This window comes from Sceloporus occidentalis, unplaced genomic scaffold (genome assembly GCF_023333645.1).
Source record: "Sceloporus occidentalis isolate IW3139 unplaced genomic scaffold, rSceOcc1.0.p SCAF_1, whole genome shotgun sequence".
Classification (NCBI taxonomy): Eukaryota; Metazoa; Chordata; class Lepidosauria; order Squamata; family Phrynosomatidae; genus Sceloporus; species Sceloporus occidentalis.
The window spans coordinates 133,706,850-133,733,666 of NW_028316981.1; the positions used below are offsets into that span (position 1 = coordinate 133,706,850).

The 26,817-nt window shown below is 43.3% G+C and overlaps 1 protein-coding gene across 1 annotated transcript in view; it reads right to left on the minus strand.

Annotated features, from left to right (window-relative positions):
• Nucleotides 1-19,576: 19,576 nt before the first annotated feature.
• The window catches only part of NHERF1 (NHERF family PDZ scaffold protein 1), a 73,901-nt gene continuing 66,660 nt past the window's right edge, over nucleotides 19,577-26,817 (minus strand). Inside the window, exons 5-6 of the mRNA XM_089536839.1 lie at nucleotides 23,612-23,710; nucleotides 19,577-21,082 (exon numbers count right to left, since the gene is read on the minus strand). Of these exons, the coding sequence (XP_089392965.1) occupies nucleotides 20,915-21,082; nucleotides 23,612-23,710 (267 nt within the window). The 3' untranslated portion in view covers nucleotides 19,577-20,914. The remainder of the gene's footprint in view (nucleotides 21,083-23,611; nucleotides 23,711-26,817) is intronic.

Consider the following 26,817-nt stretch of genomic DNA (forward strand, 5'->3'; position numbering starts at 1 on the left):
AGTCTGCCCTGAATCTAATGCGAGTCCCCTGTAGATATCATGGTGTAATGGTTTGAGTGTTGGACTGTGACCCTGGAGACCAGGGTTCAAACCCCCACTCGAGCATAAAAACCCACTGGATGACCTTGGGCAAGCCACATTCTCTCAGCCTCAGAGGATGGCAATGGCAACCCCCCTCTGAAGAAACTTGCCAAAAAAACCCTATGATAGATTCATCTTAGCGTCACTATAAGTCAACAATTACTTGGAGACACACAACAACATGTACTCTTCCTTCACTGACTTCAAACTGTGGTAAACCAACCCTGTTATGTTGGGGGGCAACTCCTGCTAAGCCTTTGGAATGGAACACAAGTCTTTTGCCCACAAGTCCTATCCTGGAGACTTGTTTGTTCTCTTAAGCAACATCCAATTCCCACAATGTAAAATTTCTGCAGAGGTTCAGACCTTCTACAAATGTTTCAAGTGATGGTGAACCTTTTACAGACCAAGTGCCCAAACTGCAACCCAGAGCCCATTTATTTATTGCAAAGTGCCACGTCCCTCTGGCTTTCTAGTAAGAAACTCTGGCAAATTCTGTACTAGGGCGACAGCATGTGTGCCCACAGAGAGGGCTCTGAGTGCCACCTCTGGCACACGTGCCATAGGTTCACCATCACTGGTAAACCAGAAAGAACACAGTGGAACTTACTTCCAAGAAAACTGCATGAGATTATGGCACCACTATTCATTGTCATCTGTGTTCAGAAGAGTCTGAAGAATTTTTGAATCTCTGGTTCAGAGTGGGCTGCTTAATTTGGGGTAAGGAAAGTAAAGCCACAGGTTCCATGTCCCCCAGGGCCATTTTGGCAGCCCCCAAGGATCCAAAAATATTGAGAAAAAATTAAATATTTGTGACCAAAATGCTCCCTGTTCCCTTTTTTCCAGGTTATCAGGGCAATTTAACCATATTTTTACTCCTCTGTGCCTTTTTCCAACAGGAAGTTATCTGGACGTTGACTTCTGTGTCCCTTCCTGTTGGAAAAATGTCCTTTCCTGGGCCAAATATGGGTCAAAAACATGGCAAAATTGCCCCATGCCTCCTAGGAACAAAGCATTTGCAGGCAAAAATTTTTTTCCAATAAAGGCCCAGTACAGATGGGTGGGAAGCGGCATGCTGGCACTGATTCTAGGGTTTGGGAGTGCACAGCAGCCACACACTCCTCAACCCTAGCACATAACAGCGGCATCATCTTTACGCAGCGCTGTCCATACATTGCACATGCATTGATGATGTCGCGCATGCACCACATCCAAATCGGGTGGCACATGTGTGACATCACCGCGACGCCCCAGGATGCTTATTCCATCTTGGCAGCATCGTTGGAAGGAGCTACATTTTGCAGCTCCTTTTGCAGCAGATCATTGCTGTGGCTGTGCAGTTGCCGTGGCAACGATCCAGAGGAGAAAGGGATGGCCTCTGGCCGCCCCTTTCTTCTAATCTGTACTGGCCCAACGTGAGAGAATGATAAGGTGAGAATGCAGCCTTCCAAGGTCTTCTAGGGGACAACATAGCCCATCTCTGACACTTAAACATACCTAGCTTAACTATTGCTTGGACTCACTAGGATTAAACATCAGCATTTGTGTTCACTGTGTGCATGTATATGCCTTCAAGTCCCCTGTTGACTAATGGTGATCCCATGAATTTCATAGGGTCTTCTTAGACAAGAAATACTCAGAGGTGGTTCTGTCAGTTCCTTCTTCTGGAATATAGCCTACAGCTCCTGGGATTCATTGGTGGTCTCCCATCCAAGTACTAACCAGGGCTAACTCTGCTTACATTCCCATATCTGGTGTCTTTAGGATATTTAGGCTCTTGTGTTAAGCACTAGGACTTTATTAAATGAAAGAATGGATGGAGTGAATTTCCCTCAACATGGATTTTGAAAAGCTGTAACCCATTGGTAGAACACATGTAGAAGGACCCATGTTCAATCCTTAATATCATGAGATAAGACTAAGCTAGGAAAGACTCCTTCCTGAAACTCTGGAAAGCTACCATCTATCAGTCTTGGCAACATATTGGGTTAGATAAACTAGTGAGCTCACTCAGTATAAGACTACTTGCTATCAAATATCATTGGGAAGTCTCTACACACCAACAATTAAAGGAAGGGTTCCAGAACAGTTTTCAGACAGACCTGAACCTCAGCATTTAATTTCCACTGCAGTCCGCTGAAGTTCATGACCATTTTATAGACTGGAAACTGAATATAACAGTACTTACCTGGCACTTGCAATGGGATTGCTGAGTATTATTACAGTCATTTTCCACTTCTCAGCAATCCACAACAGCCTTTGTAGAGAAGACATATCCAACAGAATTTCTGGGCTGCAGCATGGAGAATGTCTGACATGGGTATGTGGTTTCATAAAAGTAGGTAAAGACAGGACTAGAAAGCTAGTACATTTCTTTAGCTAGAGTGGGAGAAGGAATCATGTAGCCTTCCAGATGGTGTTGAATGGCAGTTCCTATCAGGCCTTGCCAACATGGCCAATGATAAGATGTGCTGGGAGTTGCAGTGCAGCAATATCTGGAGGACTGCATGATCCCCACTTCCAAAATACAATGTTTGGAAGTCCAGGTTTATATCCTAGCTCACCTGTGGCTTCAGCAAGTAGCTTTCTTCAAGTCTATGCCTACAGCCTCATTTAAGTACAGTGCACCCACACCATACATGGGCTCAGCATAAGCAGACTCCAGGTCATGCAGATGGCAAGCCCTAATACAATAAATGGGGCCCATGCCCATGTCCATGGTCCATGCCACGCTGTGCGCCATGGGGGCACGCCCATTCAAATGAATTGCGCTTGAGTATATGTGCCATTGGCCTTATGCAGGGCGGGCGGGCGGGAGTCCGGAACAGATCCCCCACCCACATAAGGCAAGGGTTGACTGTATCTGCAAAATAGGAATAATATTTGAAGACATAGGTTGCAGGATTGACATCAGGATGAAAAATGTCATGATGATAAACAAGGATGTGTGAAGCCTCCCTGTGGAATGTTAATGTTAAATCTGCTTACTTTTTCAAAGGCCAGAAAAGCTCTTGGGAAATTTCTCTAAGCCCTCAGATTCTGCCTGATTTAAGTTGGTGCTGTCATCTTTTCCTGTTGAATACATGAGCCTGGGGTGTTCTGAATGCATACAGACTAAAAGCAATAGAGAAGTGTGGGAATATCTGTTCCTTGTGTGTTGTTGTTAGCTGCCCTTGAGCTGACTTCAACTTGTGGTGACCCTTTGGATGAGACATCTCCAAGTTCCTCTTTCCTCTGCTGCTCTGCTTAGATCTTAAAAGATTTAGGCCTGTGACCTCCCTGATTGAGGCCCAAAACAGATGGGCCAAAAGTTTAAAGCTGCTCTTTGTATGATGCTTTCTGTATACAAGTTGAACAAGTAGAGTGATAATATACAGCCTTGCCTACCTGACCCCCTTGCCAATTGGGAACCATTATGTTTCTCCATAGTCTGTATTACAGTGAAAATAGGAATACTTGGCAATGAGAGTAAGAAGAAAAATTCGAATTCTCAGAAGTAATGCAGGCATTTACATCAGTCCTGCAATCTTGGCATTACTGACATCTCAAACTTTGACTCAACTGTCTTTTGGGATGAATTGTAGGGTTCAACAATCCTAGTTGTTGAACAGTTAGCACCCTAGAAAATAATCACAGGATGATCACTACAAGGGGGAGAACCTTTCATTTGAGTTTAACTATGGTGTGATTTTATGCTTATCTGACTGAATAAGGTTTTTGTCTAAGCTTGAGGCACTCAGTCAAAACACACCTAGTGAAGTGGATTGTTGTAATCCATAACCAGTCATGCGATAATAAATCTGTTAGTCTTTTATGTCCACATAGTGATTTGTTGTTTGACTAACCCCTTCAAAAATGTGGTAAATCATGGTGGCAAATTGTTGCAGCCCCTTGCCTGTTTCCCTGAGTTCTTATGTCTTTAATCATGAGGTGGGGTGGGGACCTGGGCATTGCAGTCAAGGAGGAAGCATTAATATTAATAATAATAATAATAATAATAATAATAATAATAATATCTTTATTTATAGCCCGCCTTTCCAAAGATCAAGGCGTGTTACAATATAAAAACAGTGTTACAAAGTCACCAAAAACACATCAATTAATACATATTAAAAGATAAAAATTAATAACATCCGATCTAGCACGAATGCAAACAGTAAAGGGAGAGCAGGGGCTACAACTGGGACATTAGGGGAAAGACTGCTGGAAAAGGAAGGTTTTTAGCCCCTTCCTGAAAAGGTCAAGGGAGGTGGCCGAGCGGAGCTCGCCGGGAAGCGAGTTCCAGAGCTGTGGGGCTGAGATGGAAAAGGCTCTCTGTGTTGTTGTAGAGTATTTTGCGTCTAGAACTCATAGTAGTTGCTTCCCGGCAGACCTGAGTGTGCGGGGCGGATTGTATGGAGAGAGGCGGTCTGCCAAGTACCCTGGGCCCAAGCCATTTAGGGCTTTATAGGTAATAACCAACACCTTGTATTGCGCCCAGAAGCGAATGGGCAGCCAATGCAGATCTTTAAGCACAGGGGTTATGTGACTGGCCCTGGAAGATCCAGTGACCAGTCTTGCTGCCATATTCTGAACCAATTGTAGCTTCCGGGAGTGGTACAAGGGTTGCCCCATGTAGAGCGCATTACAGAAATCCAATCGAGAGGTTACCAGAACATGTACCACCATTTCAAGGTCCCCCTGGCCCAGGTAGGGACGCAGCTGGCATATCAGCCGAAGCTGATAACAGGTGCTCCTGACTGTCACATCCACCTGAGATGTAAGGTGGAGCGATGAGTCCAGGAGCACCCCCAGACTGCAAACTGAGTCCTTCAATGGGAGCGTGACCCCATTCAGTACAGGTAGACAAACATCCATTCCCGGGCCAGGGGAGCCTATCACGAGCACCTCCGTTTTCTCTGGATTCAAACTGAGTCTGTTTTCCCTCATCCAGCCCATTACCGACTCCAGACAGGCATTTAGAGGAGAGATGCCATCCCTGGTCACTGCATCAGTCGGAGATACAGAGAAACATATTTGGGTGTCATCAGCGTACTGATAACACCGTGCACCGTGTCTCCGGATGATCTCTCCCAGCGGTTTCATGTAAATGTTGAATAGCATGGGGGACAGAATGGCTCCTTGAGGGACACCAGATGTAAGTGCCCTCTTATCGGAGCACACGTCCCCCAGCTGCACCATCTGGAATCTACCCGAGAGGTAGGAATGGAACCACTGGAGTGCAGTGCCCCCGATTCCTAGCTCCCTCAGGCGTTCCAGAAGGATACCATGGTCAATGGTATCGAAAGCCACTGAGATGTCTAAGATCACTAACAGGGACACACTACCCCTGTCCATGCCCAGACGGAGATCATCGACCAGGGCGACCATGGCAGTCTCAACTCCATAGCCCGTCCGGAACCCGCTTTGAAATGGGTCTAGAAAATCAGTGTCTTCCAAGACCGATTGAAGCTGGACTGCAACTGCCCTCTCAATCACCTTCCCCAAGAAGGGTAGCAGTGAAACAGGCCGATAATTATTATGCATCAGGGGGTCTAGGGAGGGCTTTTTTAGCAGCGGTTTTACTATGGCCAATTTTAAGCTGGATGGAAAACACCCTTCCCTGAATGATGCATTGATTATGCGGTGCAACATAATGGTTACAACCGGCCTCCCCTGAGCCGCTAACCACGAGGGACAGGGATCGAGAGAGCAAGTTGTCTTCCTAACGCTTCTAAGGATCTTGTCCACTTCCTCAGTACTTACAGACTCAAAATGATCCAGTACAATTGAGTCCACGGAGGCTCTGGAGACCTCTACTCTGGTTCCTGAACTAATAATTATTGGCTCTTGTATAAGCATCTGGCATATTTGACCCAGACATTCCAGCAGTGCTTCCTTCCACAAGATGGCACTGGGCAGCACCAAGTTCCACTCTTCCTTACATCCTTTCTATGGGAGGCCCCACAGCAAACCAGGAAACCCCACCCCACCCTTCTTCCTATGTTTGATCCTACAAGACCATTCTGTTCAATGAAGAGTGTAAGAATTTCTAGAAATAATCTTCCAGAGATCCAAATGAGAGCTGTTTATGGTTGTGAGAGTAGAAGTACAGCTTGCTGGACACAGGGGCTCCTCTGAGAAACCTTTGTTCTCAGTTTGGTTCAGATGAGGGAGGTGATGGAAAAGAAAAATATTTGTATGACATTATTCAGTGGATGTCATCATGAATTAATGGCAAATAAAAAGAATTAGGGCTTAATGGGAGTTGTCACTTCACCATCCCCAAATCTGTTTAATTTCTGGTTGTCTACCAAACCAAACCAAACCAACCAACTTCTATTTAATGAGTTCTATGGGAAGGCTGGGTTGGATAGCTTGCAGTTGAAAATGCTAGCTCACAGAAATGTTACCTATTGCACTACAAAAAGTATGTGCACAGTTTGTATTCCACAGCATGCTAATGGAGATCCCTGGTAAGGAAGGAAACCACAGGGATGCCAATTCAGCACAACAGGTGTAGTTAGGAAGTGCAAAGCCTGGTCAGTTAGTTGTTAGAATATTTTGTAAAGGTTTGGGGCTGTGGCTGGGCTGAAGAATGTTGCAGAAGGCAGCTAGAAGACCATAACCATGCGCAGCTGAGCTAACATTCCCTTGGAGGCTTCAACTGATAGTTTTCTTTGGGCTAGAATTCTGGGTCAGACTGAGGTGGTGGGCTGGAAGAGTTTCCCCTTCAATCAAATAGGACAATGACTTGCAGTGGGGGTGGCTCTTTTTCAGTCTGAAGCTTGTTAGCTTTCTTAAGTCACCTCTTTGGGATGCCTGAAACTTTTGGTTGTGTTGTGAAGATTCCTCAGCCTATAGGATGAGGGAGATGAATATTTGGTTGTAGGCAGAACTGAAGCCCTCTGGGTCTGGACATTCATTGATGCTTAAAAGTAAAGGGATTTGTTCCTGTGCAATGGCTGTAATTCTAAATATAGAGGATACTATCTAACTGTAACAGTTGGAAACATTTTTACATTTCCCCCACCAAGTAAAATTTGCTATACCAGAAGGCCATTGAGCCAAGAGAAAGGTTTCAACATAGACTTTTCCATTAAAAGGTATTCCTACTTTATGGCCAGTTTCTCTCACCTTGCATTCCTACTCGTTCCCTCCATTCTGGTAGTCAAGGTCTCCTGTCCCAGCCTAAGATTTCCACTGCCCCATCCTGGATTCGTCCTTTCTCACTTGCTGCCTCTCACTCCTGGAACCTTCTTCCCCCATGAGTGTGGCTCATCACTTCTCTAACCAGTTTTAAACTGAGTTAAAGACTATATTGTTCAGGGAAACATTTCCAGGTAGTGTGTGACTGTTTTTGTTTGATATCTGATATTTGACCTGATGTCTGTTATTTGATGTTTTTAACCTGTTGTTTGCTTATTTTATTCTAGCTTGTATTACTATCTACCGTTATAAGCATTTGTTATTTTTTAGATTGCACAGTACTGGCAGGTTTTATTATTCTTATCCATGTTAACCATTCTATGTACAGCACTGTGCAAATTTACAGCACTTTATAAATAAAATGTAATAATAATAATAATCCCACATCTCTGCCTTTTCAGCAAAAGATGGACATGTTACAATAAACAATTCATTTCACAGGGATTCCGTGATAAACTGGAACACCAAACAACCCAGGTCAAAGAAGGAAGCACTGCCAAAAAGGAATATACCTGCAAATTGCACAACACAAATACTGAAAATGAATTAAGAGAGAGATTGTCTTTCTCCAGGCTGTTTACATTTTTCTGTTCCTGAGAGCAAAGAAAGATGAGGTGCTTATTTTTTTTGTTCTGTATTTGCCCTTAATTTGTATAAAGAGGGAGATAATTATCCAAACATATGATGACATGATAGGTTCTAGCACTGTGTTATCTTTTCATGAGTTCCATGACATCAGGGGTTCCCCTACAGGTGTTGAGGTGAACAGATCCCACAGCAGAGTGTCTCCCACATGACCCATCTGTTGACCTTTTCTTCTGATGTGTTTTTAGAAGAGCAGAGAGCTTCCTTTTGCAGATTTTCATTAGAAGACCTTTCCTTCCTTGTTGCCTCACCTTCTTCTCCAGTTGTCATCCTCATTCACATGACACCCGTGGTGAGTGGTGTCTTCCATGTCAATAGAATGGTGACTCTCCTCTGGTTTTTTTTATCTGGCCATTAAAGGAGCTGTGTAAAGTTCTGAAGCTATTTGGTAATCGATCCAGAGATGGCTCCGTTAAAGATCAGATTCACCATCTCATTGACATAGTCAACATCATGCCATAGCACTATTCCCAGTATGCAGCTATTGTATACCCAAGGCAGTCCCTTGTTGTCCTTTGAAGGAGCAATCCCCAGGGCTACCAATAGCAGATTTGGGCCCTGGAGAATTTTGCTTTCCTCAGATGGGATTTCTAACAGCAGATCTATGTGACAGGTAAGAACTGCTAATTGGTGACCATGGAGAGGGATCTGAAGAAGGCATTCTTCTCTTGCTCCCCAACCTGACTTCCTGCAGGCCAAGAAGAGTCCAGAGACTCTCTGGGGCCTCACAGCAAGCAGTAGCAAGAAAAGTGGAGGATGTGCAAAGGGTGGTCAAGGAGATGTGCAGAGGACCATAACACACAGAACATAGTCAGACCACTGGGCCATGGTAATTTGTACTGGTTCCCTGCTCTTGATGATCCCACTTGAAAGGGAAAGAAAAGCCTTTTAGGAAAAGATAAATTCCTGCCTTGCATCCTCATCCTAGATTTGGCATAGTTACTTAGCCGATCCAGCCTCAGAGTTGCTTTAGCATTCCCAGCAATTCTTTGGCAAATTTAATAATTTCTTCTAGAACTGATTCTTGTCTGTTTGGGCTGGAGCTGTGTCTGGTGTCTCAGCCAAAAGCCTTCTAAGGTTAAGTGCTGACTACTTTCTGTCAGCCCTCCCTCATATCCTGTATACAGGCACAGCAGGGCACAGCTCTGAGAAAGTCCTACGTGCTTTGCCCATCAACTACATTTTCTGCTGGCCAGGAAGAGTGACAAGAGAGACAGCATTGAGTATTCTTCCCCACTCCCTCCCCCCACAACAAACAGGCAAATTGCACTCAACTTTTCAACCTGGCAAAGAGAAGAAAAGAGGAACTGGGAAATCTAGAAAGAAGAACTGGGTGAAAACCATGTCTGTAGTGTGTGTGAGAGTCTGACTGCAGCTGCATGGTCATTTCCTTGCTTGGAGGAAGCACCACTGAATTTTGGGGGATTTACTTCTGATTAGACATGCAGGAGATTACACTGTGGGCCTCTTGGCTAATGTCTACGTTTAGCTGCTGCTGACAGAAAAGGCTTCAAAGTGGGTGGATATGTGGATGCACCATTTTTACAGTTGGGAAGAATGAAGTCGGAGGGTTTGCCACTTCTTTTGGGCAATCTGGTTTTCTGCATATTCAAATGAAGCCCTCCCTGATTTCAGTGGGATCTAACTGCCAAATAAGTGTGCCCAGCATTAGAGTGGCTCCATTCAGTCAAGGGTATGTGTGATTTTCACTGTACCCAGCACTTGCAAGCTGCATAAGGATCTAATTGATCTGAGGATATTGTTGTTCATAACCACTGAGATACTTTCCCCTCATTTTTGTAATGTTTAAAAAAAAATTAATTAGTTAATTTTTATTGTTGTTTAATGTTTTAACTAACTGAATGCAGTGGTACAGTGTGCCCTTGGTACCCACTTGGGTTTGGTTCCGGAACCCCTCATGGATACAAAAATCCATGGATGCTCAAGTCCCATTAAATACATGACACAGTTATATAAGGTGTCCCTTATATAAAATGGCAAAATCAAGGCCTACCTTTTGGAATTCATATATTTTAAAAATATTTTCCAGCTGTGGATGCTTGAATCCATGGATAAAAACATCTGTGGATATGAAGAGCTCACTGCATGTTTTCTTAATTCATACTGTAAGCTACCTGGGCTCTCCAGTACTGGGAGAAAGGGAGGCAGTTATAGAGTTGGGAAGGACTGCAAGGACCATCTAATCCAAATGCTTGCCTTGGAGGGATGCACCACTAAAGTACTCACAGAAGATGACCACCCAACCTCTGTTTAAATATAGCTATAGTAAGTATATTTTTATATCGCTTATCAGTAAACTAAGCATTCCCTAAATGATTTACAATGTGTAAGCCAATTGCCCCTAACAATGGCTACTCATTTTACTGACCTTCAGAAGGATGCAAAGCTGAGTGGACCTTGCAGCCCCTGGGATCAAACTCACAACCCTGTGGCTGCAGCACAGGCATTTAACCACTGCACCACCAAGGTTCCCTATTTCCTGACATAGCAGCCAGGGATGGTGTCACCTGTGCAGCTGCCCGGGGCACAGACCTCAGAGGGGTACAGTACTGGAAGTACAGTTTTATAAATGTATAGGCTTTTTAACCTTTGTAAAAATGCAATTGACAATTCATGCTTTGTGTGCTGAAAAATGAAAAAGGTATTAAAATATGGCTGTGTTATTTATTCTTGCAATTTAAAATAAATTTTGGAGTTTTGTGTTTTGAGCTTTTCCATTGAATTAAAACATACTGTAAACTAAAATGAATATATATGTTTCTACTCTCATGGTCTATGTATTAAAGGGAAAGACACCAAGGGCAAAGGAGACATTTCCCAGTATTTTCTTGAGGCCCCTGTGGTTTCCGTCTTATGACAGAAGCTATACCTATCAATACTATAAATGGATGTGTCCACATGGAAATGGTCCCATAAGATGTGTCTGAGCCTATCTACTACCTCTGGTTTGTTGTTGTGTGCTTTTTTTTTTGAAGCAATCTATAATACAATCTGTTGTATTCCTCAGACCATTTACCATGCTGTCAGGGAATGATGGGAGTGGTAGTAACTACTGGTTCACAAAGTCTGATTTAAATTATTGCTGAATGTATGCATTTTCTTCAATTTTTATGGATTCTTTTTAGAATCCTACTGAAAAATACAGAATTGCCCATTGATACTAAGCCTGAAATAGAAAATGATAGGGTCAGACACTGAGCTGTGTAAACAATAAGTGCCAAACCACACCAAACTAAGTGAAAGGTAAATCAAGTGATTGTTTTGTTTCAGGTTGAATAAGACCCACTCAGTGCTTTCCTTGCCTGCTCCAGAAGTAAGAAATTTTTATCCTGTATTATCCTCATACTGTCATTTAGCTACATAGTCAGCATTAGTATGTAAGCTTCTTCAGCTTAGAATTTTGGAGCCACCTCCACTTCTTTCACCTCTTCTTCCAAAATCCAGATGAGTTACAAAGGATGAAAGCCATCTCTGCATGTCCCAAACTCCGTTTTCCCCCACCATCTCTGTGGGGGAAACTAAAGTCCACGTTTCATCTTCATATTTGTGGTTCTCACTCACACAGACTTTGGCTGTCTTGCATGGCAATGTTGTACACATAGAGATTGCTGTGCTGTGGTCGCTTGTGGCAAGGATCCTCCACAAGGTGGCAGCCATGGATCAAAGTGGTCGTCTGCCTTTTGCAAACTCCAGTAAAGTATAGTCATCCTGTCAAGAACAAGCAGCTTCTGAGATGAGTGGCTCTTTGCGAACCTTATTTTATTCTTACTCTAGAAATTCAAAGCAGAGTATCAAGTTCAGCTCCTTTGAGAGGCTGATACCTACCACACTCTTCCCACTGCAAACTCCTGGCCCTACTTCTCATCTTCTCCAAATTTCACCTTTCTGAAACCTTCTCCTCCACATCTCCAGTTCTGGGTCATCCATGATATATTTTAGGCTTATGTAAAGAGTAGCTTAGCAATAATAAGGGAGGAAGCCAAGAGTGTCTTCTCTGTAGCCCTACCCTCTTAGGATGTGGACTGAGCCCAGGCATCCCAGCATCTAGAGAGAGTTTAGCTCCCCTTAATTATATCCCAAATCACAGCCCATTTATTTGATAGTGAGAGATGGAGAGAAAAATAGCAAAGCCTCCACAACAGCAGCTCTTCCATCTGTGTAGTCCCATTCCTGAACCAGTATTGATGCATTCGGACTTCCACTCTTGGTCATGCTGGAACATGAGTAGCTAACATTTAGCCCCCATATGCTCTCCTAGTTGTTATTTGCCCCCCTTCCAAGGATTCTTGTGACCCGCAGCAAGGATGACAAAATCTTTTTTTCTCTTAAAGGCAGAATCATGCTCTCCAAAGTCTCCCACTATTTATACCACTGTAGCAAGAAAAATAAAGAGTTTCTGGATTTTCACTGTATTTCTACTCATTGCCCTACCTCAGGGCAGTGAAAGGGCAACCCTTGGCCCACACAGTACCCATGGGGCCTCGTTTCATGGCTCTTGGAACCCCCACTCCCCATTTTAAAATTTTTCTTTTCACCTACTTTTCCCCCACACAATACCCCCAAGACACCCACAACACTTAAAAGAAAATCACCACCCTGCAAAAATAGGCCAAAAATTAGGCAAAAAGGAAAACCAGAAATGATGTGGCATCACTTCCAATTGTGCCAGGAGCACTAACGCGAGCCACTGGAGTGGGTACAGGAAGGAAAAATGCCCCCCCCCACCTCTGCAGTTACCCACCCTTGTCCTAACTATATAGCCTAAAGGCAAGCAGGTTTAAATGAAAGGGAATATATTTGGATTGTATAGATTACAAGAGGGGTGCGATTTGATCTAATCCAAGGTGCCATTGTTTGCCATTTTATAGTTATTTATATTTAAGAGTTATAATTCTGCTCTTTTTCTGATCACAAATACATTTCCTTTTGATCATTAACTCTTCCTTTTCTCTCCCTTTTCCAGACAGCTGCCAGCTTAACCATGTAGAACATACATGCACACAGGAATCTTGGTAGGAATGTCATATAGGCAACTTGGAAACAAGTGGGATGAAAGGGCTGCTTATCTTGGGTGGTGTTGGAGGAGGAGGAGCTTCATAGTATTGGTTTTGCAGGTGAGACATCTAGTCAGGCAGTGTGTTATATACTGTATAAATCAAGTGGTCTTCCATTTAGCAGGGCCTGCTGAGTAGTAGCACCAACTGAATCAGGTTACTCTATGGCACCACTTTCAGAGAGAAGCCAAAACCTAGCTTTCCCAAAATACAGTTGGCTTGCCTTTTAAAATGCTGTTTCTGAGTATCGGTTACTCCTTGTGTTGCTCTTATGTGTATTATTGATTACAGGTTGAACCTCTCATCTGGAAATCCGAAAACCACCAAAAACTTAAAACTTTTTTTGCTGCCAGCTGCCCACTTCCACCTTTGAAGAAACGAGGTTAGTCACACGACTAGTGTCCCTGGGATTTCCCTCAAGGAGCCCTTGCTCCATCACTGTTAGAAATTTGTGTTTATAGGATTGCAACAGCTGTTATTATAGATTTGGAAGTTTCTATTTTAAGTTGTTTGTTGGATGTTTTGTAATATTGTCATTGTGTGTCAATACTATATATGTGAGTGGATTCATGTGTATATGTATCTGAGATTTGTTTTTTGTTATTTGTTTATTCATCCAGTAATTCTGTTACTTTTAACTTTGATAAAGTTAAAAAAAATTATGGAGGTGGGGGAAAGAGGGGAAGAACTCAGGCTCTTGCAGCTCCACTCACACAAGACCCTTTTAAAAGGAGACATTCCAGGCTTTTCCTACCCTGGCATGAAAGTAGCCCTTGTAGTTGGGGAGGCAGGGAAAAGTCAAAGTAGATCAGGTGGAGTGAAGCACCCATTGGTAGTGGATATATTCTGTCTCGATCTGCTTGATCCAGCATAAATCTTAAATGCATATACAATGCTGGGCATTGGAAATACAGAACTAAAACCCATGGCTTGAATCCTATTGTTAGTCTCAGCTATTGAATCATTGAAATTTACTTTTGTGTTCACTCAGTTCTAGGTGGAACTAAGCAATAGGAATCAGGCCATCAGTGCTTTCTGAATATCATTCAATGGGTTTCCATGGTTAGTCCAAGTTCAACATGCAAAGTGTTATACCACTTTGGCTACAGCTCATGGTTATTTACTATTTTAAAAAACCACAGTTACCGCTTGTATAATATCTACCACAGCCTATATTAATAACAAAACATTAGCATTACTTATGGCCTGCCTTTCCTCTGATTAGCTTAAGGTGGCATGTATGGTTATATTACTCTTCACATGTATCTTTTAATTAGGTCAGGCTAAGAGAGACGGGGAGAGGGGGAGGAGAGAGATCAGCTCATACATACATAGTATGCACCAGCCTCTTTGCAGCATTACATCTTACTTAGCTATGATGCTGTGCCAGAACAATTTCTTCAGCCCAAAGCTGGTTGCATGCCTTCAAGTTCTTTCCAACTTATAGGGACCTTAAGACAAACCTATCATGAGATCTTCTGCGGCTGAGAGCATGTGACTCATCTAAGGTCACCCAGTGGGTTTCCATGGCTGAGAAGGGAATCAAACTCTGATCTCCACAGTGGTAATCCAGTGCACAGGCCACTACATCACACTGGCTCCTTGATACATGCTCATACTTGTAACTGTAGGAAGCAAGCAAGCAAATGGCTGAAGGACTTCGGCCTCATAACTAGGTTAGTAAGTGCTTAAATGATAGCTGGTTCCAGAGAGTAGTCTGAGGATCAAGGAAGCAGTGATCTTGTTAAAACTAAAGTAAGGAACAGCCTGGTCAGTACTTAGATGCAATGTCCCCTGGCAAACTCACGGTTCTAGGATGAAAAGGAAAAAAATCAGGATATAAATGTGCAAAATAAGCAGGCAACAGGGGAATAGTTCAGTTGGGAGACTTTCCAGCCATGGAGAGATTTCTGAGTGGATATTGCCTTCCTCTCCCCTCCTTCCTATCCATGGAAATTACAACACTAATAATCCGAAGGCATTATTAACCCATAAAAGGGCTGCCTGAGACACCCCTCCCCCCCATCCCCTGCTGTTTTTGAGACAGAAGGTAATCACCCTGTGATTAGCATTTGCAAATGGCTGGGCCATTCATCCCCATAGGAACTTCACTCTACAAAATCAAAAGGAGAACAGTTCAAACCACTTGGTCCAGCAATTTTCGACCCCGATTGACTGGCAAGCAAGGATATGCTGTTATTGCAGGCTGGCTATTCAGAGGTTGTTCTCTATAGTGCCAATTCTGTTGCCTCTACTTTCAAAACACAAGAGAGAGAGAGAGAGGGAGGGCACTGCCTCATTGCCCCATTAGTGACATAGGTACATGCCCTGCAGCAAGCAAATCATGCTGGTCTGTATAATTTTGACACATCCATAGTCACTGGGCCAGTCCCATCCTTGGGCAGTGAAACAACTCTCCCAGATGGCAGATTCTACAGAGTATAGAAGTATCAAATGAGAGATCTTGTAGTACCTTGGAGACTAACTGAAAGAAATTGGCAACATGATTGTTCATAGACTTAGAATCATACAGTTGGAAGAGACCATACGGGCCATCCAGTCGAACCTCCTGCCATGCAGGAAATCCAAATCAAAGCATCCCCGACTGATGGCCATCCAGCCTCTGATTAAAGACCTCCAAGGAAGGAGAATCCACTGCACTCTGAGGGAGTGGGTTCTACTGTTGAACAGCCCTTACTGTCAGGAAGTTCCTCCTAATGTTGAGGTGGAATCTCTTTTCCTGTAGCTTGCATCCACTGTTTTGGGTCCTGTTCTCTGGAGCAGCAGAAAACAAGCTTGCTCCCTCCTCAATATGACATCCTTTCAAATATTTAAACAGGGCTATCATATCACCTCTTAACCTTCTCTTCTCCAGGCTAAACATCCCCACCTCCCTAAGTCGTTCCTCATAGGACATGGTTTCCAGACCTTTCACCATTTTAGTCGCCCTCCTTTGGATGCATTTGGTCACATAATGATTCTACAGACTAACATGGCTGTATCTTTGAATATACCACTATAGAGGTATCAAAACAACTTTCCATTGTCAACAGGGAGAAAATCAGCATTAGTCTGGCTGCAGTTGTCCATGACCTGGCAACCTCCCAGTAAGATCACAGCAAAAAGAATTCACAGGACTAGTTTTGAAAATTGCCAGAAAAAAGTAACCAATACAAAACCCAGGTTACTAACTGGGATGGAACCCTGGAACCGTATCTTAGCCATGTGTCAAAAACTCTGCTGCTTTCATCCATTTCTGGTTATCATCCACAATGCTGATAAATACCTTGAAAGCCCTGCATGGCCTGGGACCAGGGAGAGCCTGTGGAAATCACCCGTACCCCCATATGAAGCTATTTATGGTCATCTTAAGAGGTGTTCTTCCAGGTAAACACTACTTCTACATGTTGCAACAAAGGAAAGGGATTTTTGCTTCTGCTACTCCCCACCCTGGTAGTCTTGCCTGTCACCTAAACTAATGTCCTTTGGGTAAAGTCCCCCCTCCAGCATTCACCTTTTGAGAGAGTTTGTATTTCTGCTGCAATTATTTTTAGTTCTATGTTTTATTGTTGTCAACCATTTTATTGTGTGTTGGTGCTTTATTATGGTCTATGACCCCTGGACATTTTTAATTCAGAACCAGGTCAAATAAATGGTGGCATTACTGTAAAAAGAAGTACACCTATATAATCATATCAGCCATCACCTCCAGCTCAGGCATAGAGTAATACAACCAATTCATCACTGGGAAGACATTTTCTCAATCCCATAGACATTTTCTCAATCCCATATGTACGTTTCCTCTTCTCTTCCGAGGAAGCAAAAGAAGATAAGAAAACTGGACTTATAAATAGCTTTGTGAGAAATTGCTTCTTCGGGACTTTATTATCTGGAATACTGCTCCTTGGTATCATACTACAGTTAAACTACAAGTATTCCACTTTTAACACCCATGGTTCTGTCTTGTAGAATTCTAAAGACCAGCAATCTAGGGAGGAATATTTAAAATCTGATTTTTAAAAAAGGGGGAAAAAGATTGTATGCCTGAGTGCAGGGAATTGTCAAATTAACAATTTGTACACTCCTCTGGGAGCCTTTTTGATCAAAGGGCAGGGTATAAATGTTCTAAATAAATAAATAAATAAATAAATAATACAAACCATCGGATGGAACTGTGGCAGAAAGTGGAATAACAGCACTATAAATGTGTGTGGTGAATGGGCCTCTTATTTAACAAAATGAGATGAATTCTGAAACAGACTTATATGAGAGGCTGTGATAAGCCCCTCTCAGGTAATTTCCTTTATTGAGTATGGGAATACCAAGTCTGGCTACACTGTTGCTTTCACCAAGTTTAGAATAAGAGGTGCCTGTCTACAAGAAGGCTCTCTGCACGAGGCTTTCCATAGGACCAAGAGCCCTAAAAAATAGGGATCTTGATCAGAGGGAAAGAATCCACATGAACAGGGACCTTAGTCTTGAAGAAAAGTGACAATAGGAGAATGGGAGATACGTTCCTGTGTTGGGAGAAAGCATGGAGTATTACACTTCAACTAGGTTACAATTTCATGAACAATTTATAATTTGGAATTTGGATTGTATGTGAGAGGGGGGAAGAGGGGAACTATCAATATCAAAAGGAATCAGAAAAAAGATTATATGTTCAGTCATTTTATCAATTTAGCATGCCTAGACATATATTAATATATTACTAATTACTAATATTAATACTAATATATTAGTATAATAATATATTAGTGCTAATGTGTTATTATATTATATATTATACATATTATTGCTAATGTATAATTAATTATACATTATATACCTGTATAAATAGTTCTATTTACAAAACCTGCATATTTATATTTATTTATCAGGCTTTGTAACCCTGTCGGGACTACACACCTTGAAGGCACCAGATCCTGTCTGATCTTGGAAGCTAACCATGGTCAGCCCTGGATAGTCATTGAATGGAGGACCACCAATGAATGCCAGGTGTTGTAGGCTATATTTCAGAGGAAGGGATTGGCAAAACCAGCTCTCAGGATTGCTTGCCTAAGAAAACTCTATGAAATTCATGGGGTCACCGTAAGTCGACAGGCAATCTGAAGGAGCATGTAGGCACATACACACCTTTTGAGTCTTGTCCCCCCCCCCATCCATGCAAGGGGTAGGGAAGTAGCAGCTCTCCAGATTGTTCATAGACTTAGAATCATAGAGTTGGAAAAGACCATACGGACCATCCAGTCCAACCCCCTGCCATGCAGGAAATCCAAATCAAAGCATCCCCGACAGATGGAAGCTGTAGTTTCACAACCTCTGAAAGGCCAAGTGTTCTACATCATGTGCTCCTTCTCATGTTAATTGGCTCTTACTGGAGCCATTAGAGATGCTTTGGCCTGTTACAGACTGCCAAAATAAAGCTGCTTCGGGTCTCTTTGGAGATATGCTATTTAAATGATGCATGCATCCTAAGAATCCGGAAGCTGCACCAAAAGCTGCACTCTGGTGTTTAGGAATGGAGTGTGGCTTTGGTGCGACCTCCGGACTCTTAGGACCCATGCATCATTTAAATAGCATACCTCCAAAGAGACCCGAAGCAGCTTTATTTTGGCAGTCTGTAACAGGCCTTTAATTATTTTTACATGATCAGCTCCTTTCCTGGCAATGCACCACCCTGATCTGGCCTTTGTCACCACTGCAACACAATGGATGGGAGCTAGTTTAGACCATGAAGCACAAAACAAGCTCTGGTGTATCTGCTGAAGCGCATAGTAATTCTTTCTCTCCTAGCCACACAAAAATCCCCACAAATTCTCAACTCTAGCCTCTCTCCTGCCCACTTCCACAAATGCAAACATGAAAAAGAACACATAACATATTTAGGTGATGTGTAAGCTTAACAGAGGAAAAAGGGGACAAAGGCAAGAGCTCCCCCTCTCCACAAGAGGTTCCCGCTGAGATTTTAGATTCCGGTTTTCCAGGGTTCAAAAATGTTAGTGAAAACTTCCACAGAGCAGGAGCAGCTCTGCTCTCCAGACACAGAAAGCCAAGAGCGAAATGAAGTTCCCAAGATGCCTGCATTTATTAATTAGAATGCCCAACACGTTTTGGAAAAGTGTATAATTACTTTGCCACGGGCAGACTGATAAAGAGCTTGGGCATGCTGAAAAGAACCAAGAGGTCTCAACAGGGCACTCTGAGGACTTTGCTTCTCTCTGGGCTTTGCCCATTTCTGCTCTCAGTGCCTCTCCCTCTGTGCTGCTTATTCCCTCTGCTCTCCTGATAATAACCCTCCAATGAGACCAACAAGGGAGGAGAGAAGAGCTTATGCTCTCCCCATCTTTACCTGCCAAGCTTATGTGTGAAGAGAATATCTGAATGGGGCTACAGTTGTAGCAGCTGATACCCTTGTCCTGTGGGAAGGGAGTGGAAGAAAGAAACAGAACTATACTATAGCCCTTCTTTGTTTACATGAACTAGTTCTGGGCAATGACTTTATAACTCTCACAAAAGGCTCAGCAAGACTATAAGACTAGGAGAGATTGCCTGGTCATATGATAAACTGAGCTTTTGCACAAGCATTGGTCTTCACCAGAGCTTTATAATTTGAAATCAGCACACAAAAAAGGTAGGTTTTTTTCCTTCCAGTACACAGATTTTCTTCTCTTGAAATTGACATTACAAACATTAAACAAGGAAGAAAAGGATCACGGAGAAGAAGGAATGATTTCCATGACATACACAGACATAGGAGAAAGATAGCTATAATGGGGTGGGGGGATAATTCAGAAGATGAAACAGTTTATAAACTGTTAATTAGCAGTATTACAGAAAACCTTGATTGGTTCTATTCATCTCCACAAGTAAATTGAACAGAGGATATTATTCTTGGCTGCTTTTAGCTGCTATGGTAAGGTCTGAAGCCCCCTCCACCCCCATTTCTGGCCAAAACAGAAACACGTCTCACAGACTCTGCACTAGACCAGTTTCAAGGGTCTCCCTCTTCTCACCCTCCAAAGGCTTCAAAACATCCACAAGGCAATGCAATAAAGTCTAGGGGGTCCTATTGTTCCCCACAAACACTTCATTGTCACTTGTAAACTAGGGAGAAAAACCTTTTTAAAAAAAAAAAAAGTGATGGAATGGAGTGTTAGGTAGAGAAATCTCCAGTCAGAGGGATATGGTTTCCTATGGAGATGAGAACACAGGGCATTCATTCACAAAAGGATATTTGGTAGTCAAATTAGAATTTCTGAGAACTTCCTTTTAGTTACTTCTGAACAGCCCAGTCAGCATCCAGTAGAACTTCTCTGAGATAGAGTCAGCTGAGAGCCTATATAGATTTATCATTTTAGGTGTCAAGGTTCAAGTACCCTGAGAACCAATGCCCTTTAAGCTGGGCCCTTGGACAAATATGCTCTCACTAAAAACCTTGCTGAATTTGGGGGAGATGGAGAGGAGGTGAAAAACAGATAAGCTCACTTCTCCTTAGAGAAGCAATTGGGGCAAAAGCAGCAGCAACCTACGTCAAGGGACCTATAAAGATGAGACCACCATATCGTTTCCAGACTTGAGAGGTCAACCAATCCCCTATGTCTCATCACAAACTCATAGCAAACCTATTAAGCAATTGACAGATGGTGAAGAAATAATGTCTCATCATTCTCTGTTAAAATATCATTACTTCTCCAAAATTGTGCAGGAGTAGTCATCAGACCATTCGTTTTCTTTCACAGGACACAGGGCAATGCAAGACCTTGCATCCCCATCCCCCTGACTAAGAGAGGGAAAAGTGGGGGTGAGCGAGAAGAACCCCTATGGGGAAAATGCAGACACAGAAGAAAGCCAAGGAACAGCATCTGGCCAGATGTTTCTGATATTGCCCTTGCATTTTCTCCCTGCATGGGGGTAGGGGTGCTTCAGAGGTTGCTGAAGAGTTCGTTTTTCTTGCTCCAGTCCATCTGTGGTGCCCTTTTGGTGGTGCGTTTCTGATGGGCACGCTCCTTGGCTACTGCCAGTGGGATGTCCAGGTCAAGCACAGGATCAACGGCAGGGCTGCTTTTCTCTTCTTTCTCCTGAGAATTGAGCTGTAAGAGTGGGAAGGAGCAGAAAGACAGTAAAGCACACAGTCAGTATGGAGCCCTGCTATCCTGCCTAAGCCCCACTTGTTCACACACACACACCCCATGCATAGCGCAAGACCAAGTAAAACACAGTTAAGTCTAGCCTGTAGTGTCTGAGCTTTCTTTTTTTAAAACATAAAGCTTCAGAGAATGACTGGGTCCTGTGCCCAGTGCTGGCACACAGTTGACACAACTTCTGGTTGCCTGAACATTTGTATTTCCCACATTCCACTAAGTATTTGTATTTCCCACATTCACCCAATAAGGTATCCTTCTTGTTGTTTTGTGCCTTCAAGTTGATTCTGATTTCTGGCAACCGTAAGGCAACCCTATTGTAGAGTGTTCTTGGTAAGTTTTTTCAGAGGAGGCTTGCCATTGCCTTCCCCTGAGGCTGAGAGAATGTAACTTGACCAAGGTAGTGGGCTTCCATGGCTGAGTGGGGATTTGAACCCTGGTGTCTCAAGTGTTCCATTCCAACACTCAAACAATTACACCATGCTGGTTCCCTGAAGGCATCCCAGGCCTCCCTATTCTAGTGGTACATACCACTTTAAAGAAGTAGGTCAATGCAACAGGCCAGCTGCATGGCTTGGGTGCCCAGGCATAGCTCCACCCCCTCATGAATCAGTGCCAGAGGCTGGCGTTGTCCACCACATTGGACAGATGATCCTGTTTGGAACTTTGTGGGCAGAGCTTTTCAAAGCACCTAGGTTGAACTGGATGACAACCCAAATGATGTTTGTCTTCGCTACCTTTTGGTATAGTTTTATTGTTACGTTACAAGATATTTGTAATTTCTGATTTTAGCTATAAGCAATTTCTGAGATTTGCAATTTGTAATGTTGGCAGTTTTTATGAAGAATTATTAGCCACCCTGAGCTCTGGTGAAGAATGCTGTTGTTTATGGCGACCCTAAGGCAAACCTGCTACAGGGTTTTCTTGGCAAGAGTTGTTCAGAAAGGTTTGCCTTTGCCTCACTCTGAGGGTGAGGAAGTGTGATTTGCCCAAGATCACTCAGTTGGTTTCCATGGCCAAGCAGGGATTCAAACCCTGGTCTCCAAGTCCAACACTCAAACCACTATACCAAACTGTCTCCAATGAAGAATAGTGGAGAATAAATTGTACTGTAACAAATAAATAGTAACAAGCATAACAGCAACTATGATAATGACTCAAGTTGACAAGAGTATGAAACACAGGCCATCTCTTTTTACCTTGTCTATCCAAACTACTCTGCACCCCCAATCTCAATCTCTCTCCCCCAAACCTGAAAGAGAGATAGGACAATTGTCTCCTAAATTCTTAAAAGCAGAAATGAGATAAGAAACCATGGAGAGGTGAATTACAAATAAATTCAAAGCTTTGTATTCTGATGCTAAGCAGAATTGCACAAGTCTGTCATACTTCTTCATCAGGGAACCAAAGAGAGCCACAACAATCTTGTCAGATGTTGTAGCCTCTTCAAGACCTTTTTGCAACAGAGATCACCCTCTTTTTTCATGCTAACAAAAGACCCAGAATCCAGCAAACCCACTCTGACCCACTCTTCATTTTCAAAGCCTGCACATGTTCTTATGCTAGTGTGATCACCAAGCCCTAGCAATAACTACAACTCTCAAGAAAAAGAAACAAGAAATACACACTCAAAACTAAGATAATTGACAGTTTGACCATTCTCAGTCTCATGGAACATAATCTACAGCCTGTACAGGCATGGGTTGCATATTTAATCCTCTCTTTTGTTTCAATTACTTTTGTTTTATTTAAGTGGAGATTCATAAGGCAATCTCCCTAGGAATGCTGGTTGAAGCACTGTCATCAGGCCTGAACACACTTGGTATGAAACCCTAAAGAGACTATTCAAGTTATGTCAGGGACACATGGCTCATGTTAATAAGTTACACAAGCCATGTCAGTCATTTTGCATAACTGTTTCCTCCTTGAAGGCTCATGTTTTCACAGGTTATCAGCAAAATCTGGGGTGGAAACAGGGAGGAAGATGAAGAACAGGTCACTGGCACAGTAAAAGAGCCCTAAATGGCTATTTTTCTTCCTGGCAAAAGCCTGGCAGCATTAAACACATTTTTAAAAAGGCATGCATAATGTAACATGGAGTTTTGCCTTGAGCCTTTCCCACAGCCCAACAAGAGAATTTGACTGATGCTCATAACAGCAAGTTGCTCTTTCCACCAGATAAGTCTGAACTTGCTATCTCATTATTCAAATTCAATTGTTGTAATTCTGAGACAGTTTCTAACTCCAGTGAGTGCTTATATTGTTCCAGCACCCCAATGAGCAGAGGTGGACAACTGTGGCCCTCTGAGTGTTTTTCTCCTACAAGTTCCCAGTAGCCTGAGGCAGCACAGCCAATGGTGAATTGCAGTTCAAAATATTTGCTGCCCAGCCTTGATTCACACACATGTCAGACACTGGATTCTTCCCACCCATCTTTGCTGCCTCCTTGTAGTGCCCACTTCAAGGCTGTTTTCATACCTCATTGTGAGGTTCATTTAAAGTTGGAGAAGTAGACACATGCACTGGGCTAGAAGGACTTTCAGGGACAGGCTCTGGCTGATCATCTCTATTGTTCTCCTAAAAAGAGAGAAAGAAAACATGGGGGAGCAGAAAGAATAGAAAAATTAACTGAAATCGAAGGCAATAGAATCAAATGCATTATTTTCCACATCAAAATGCCATTTTTCCATTCTAGCCAATTCAAATAGTTTTGCGAGAAACATTCCTTCTCCCACCTCTTTGGCAAAATTTTGGGCATGATTGTCATCAATTCACTGCTATTCCACAGTTTGGTCTCTCAGCCTTGGTGCTACACTGGGGCCCAACTAGCACTGATCCTCAGATATGCAGGGCAGAGAAACACCTGAAAGTTTTGAAAAGGGCTAAGGAATGGTAAAATAAAATAAAAAATCAATAAAAATTGAAGATCCCAAAAGGTGCATATAAGCAGACAGAGGAGGACTTTGAGGTGAAGAAATGTTCATTTGGCAAGGGGGTATTTCCATCTCTCTCCCCTACACTAGAAATCTCTTCCAAAATGTTAGTGGGTATGATGCTATACAAGGGCACAATGTGGCTGCCATGAACACAGTACTGGAAAAAATACAGCTGCTGGAACATGATGATCCAGCAAAAGGGGAGGCAGGGTTGTTCACAGGACACTTTCACCACACTGTGATGAGTATTCAGAATGGTCAGAATCACCTCCACCCCATTATTCTTCAATGTTAATGCAAAAGCATCTAATAGCTGGCCATTGTGCAATGCTTTAAAAAAAATAATGGGAGGAGGAAAGATTATCTGGCCCTCTCTCCACATTTTAACTACCATCTGCCCCAAATGGCTAATGATTTCACTCCATAAAAGCTGCAGAAGCTTTTCTTTTACATCTTACTAGAGCAAGAAGGCCCAGTGAAAGGGCTGGGTATATGACAGAGCTACTCACAATGTGCGAAGTTGATAGGTGCACACATACACACATCTCTCTCCCGACCATCTATTATCCACCAACAAAATTTGGATTAATCTGGGCAAAAGTTGATGTTGTTCAGGTTTTAGGCAAGATGCCAGAGAAGGATGAGGAAGAAGGAGGAAGAGAAGGAAGAGGGGAAGAAGAGGAGGAGGTGAAGGAAAGCCCCCAACCCCCAACCCTCCACGACTGGAGAGAGGCCTATGGCCTCTCTCCTTGCTCCATGGCTGCTGCCACGCCAAAGGCATGGCAGCATCCCCAGAAAGCCCCCAACCCCCACCCCCTGCCACTGGAGAGAGGCCTATTGCCTCTCTCCTTGCTCCATGGCTGCTGCTGTGCCAAAGGCGTGGCAGCAGCCACGGAGGCCTCCCTACCCCGCCGCCGCAGCCGTGCCAAAGGCACAGCAAGCAGTGACAGGCACCCCAACTCCCCCCGCCTCTGCCAAAGAGAGAGGACTACACAGGCCTCTCTCTTTAACCCACTGCCTTTGCCATGCCAAAAGCATGGGAAATGGTGGTGATGGCCCCCGACGCCCCACCACAGCTCCTCCTACCTGTGCTGCTCCTGTTCTGGGCCAGCCACTGCCCCTTGTGGGCAGTTGGAGGCACTGCAGGCAGCTCCTCTAGTGAAACCTAGAGGAGGAGGAGCTGTGGTTGGGATTGCAAGCGCGCCAGAGGCGCACGAGCGCCCAGGCCCCTTGGGCCTGGGACAAACTGCCAAACCTGGGCAGGGACCATTCAAGGGCCGCAAACCCGGGATTGTCCCATGTAAAACCAGGATATGGCAAGCCTACCTGGAACCATTCTCCCAAGCACCCAAGAATGGCAGCCAGGGAAGAGTTTATATAAAACCAGGGACATGAAGGGAAACTAAATGGGCTTCTCCACCTTCTCACATGCTCCCTAGATATGAGAACGGGCCATGCTGACTGAGCTCCAGTCTGCCTCTTCCTCAAAAGAGAACAAGCAAACAGGAGCATGGGAAAAATCTGCTTCTAAGCACATAATCTACTGAATGCCCCCTGGCTGATAAGCAGTGATCTGGGCCTCCTCCAAGCCTCTTCATCCCTGAGAAAGAAAGAGATCAGGGGAAAACACTCCTGTCCTCTGTAGCAATTTAGACACAAATTATGCCAGCTCCAAGCTTCTGGGCCTAGCAGGGAGGGGAGGAAATGCATGAGTCTATTTCTCTCTCCATTTACACACTTGGCTGAGGAAGGAGGGTGCAGGCAGAGGAGAGGGGCTGGTACTGCTAATTGACCAGCCTCTCCACCCCTGCCTTTAAGAGTGATAAAAATAAGTTGCTTATTCCCATTTGTGAAAAATGTCATGCCCTATTAGAAGGCTAGAAGAAGGGTTTGTGTGTTGTTATTTTTCTGGCCATGTGAGAACCATTCATTTAGACTGAATAGAAACTATGTAATATCACAATTCTTTCTAGGTGCAAATCAAAACATCCTTCTTAAAGACATTTGCTTTCCACTTCTGCATTTTCTGTGGCAACAGTGGTATTTTCTTGCACAAAAAGCAGTTCTGCTGGATTTATGGACAAAATAAATATTTGGACATAACCAACCAATTCCTTATTCTTTTTAGCAGGTAGTCAGTAGATCTCTTTCAGATACAGTTAAAGCCAAAAAGTTTGTTTAAGTTAGAGTGAGGTCTGAAACCTACTCCACCCCTGAGAGATGGATGCATGTGCATCGCTGATCAGCTCATAGACAGCCCCCACTGTGCTGGGAATTTATAGCCACCCAAAGCAAATGATGTAAAACGCCTTAACACCTGATATGTAACAGGGACAGCTGAGTAGCAGCATTTCATTGGCATTTAGTCCACCACTAGAAGAACAGGGGTTTTTGGTTGCTTCAGCAGACCAAAGATAACATGACATGAGGAAAAAATATGATACCTTCATCAGAAACTTGTTTTGTATGGGGCATCATCAATTAACCATATTAAATATATATACATTTAAGTGTTATGAAGAAGTAGGAGCTTAAAACCAAATAAGCAAGGCAGGGAAGTAACTTAAGGAAGCTAGTAAGATGCTATCATGAACCCACCCATGCTTCTTGCACTCAGATCCCTGAGTCTCCTATTCAGCCTGTGGGAAAATCTGCTACTTTAGATTTCTAACTCTATGGCTGCTTTTAAATGCAATATTAAAGCACCATTTATTGTTACAAGAATGACCTTACCATCCTCCTTGGGCT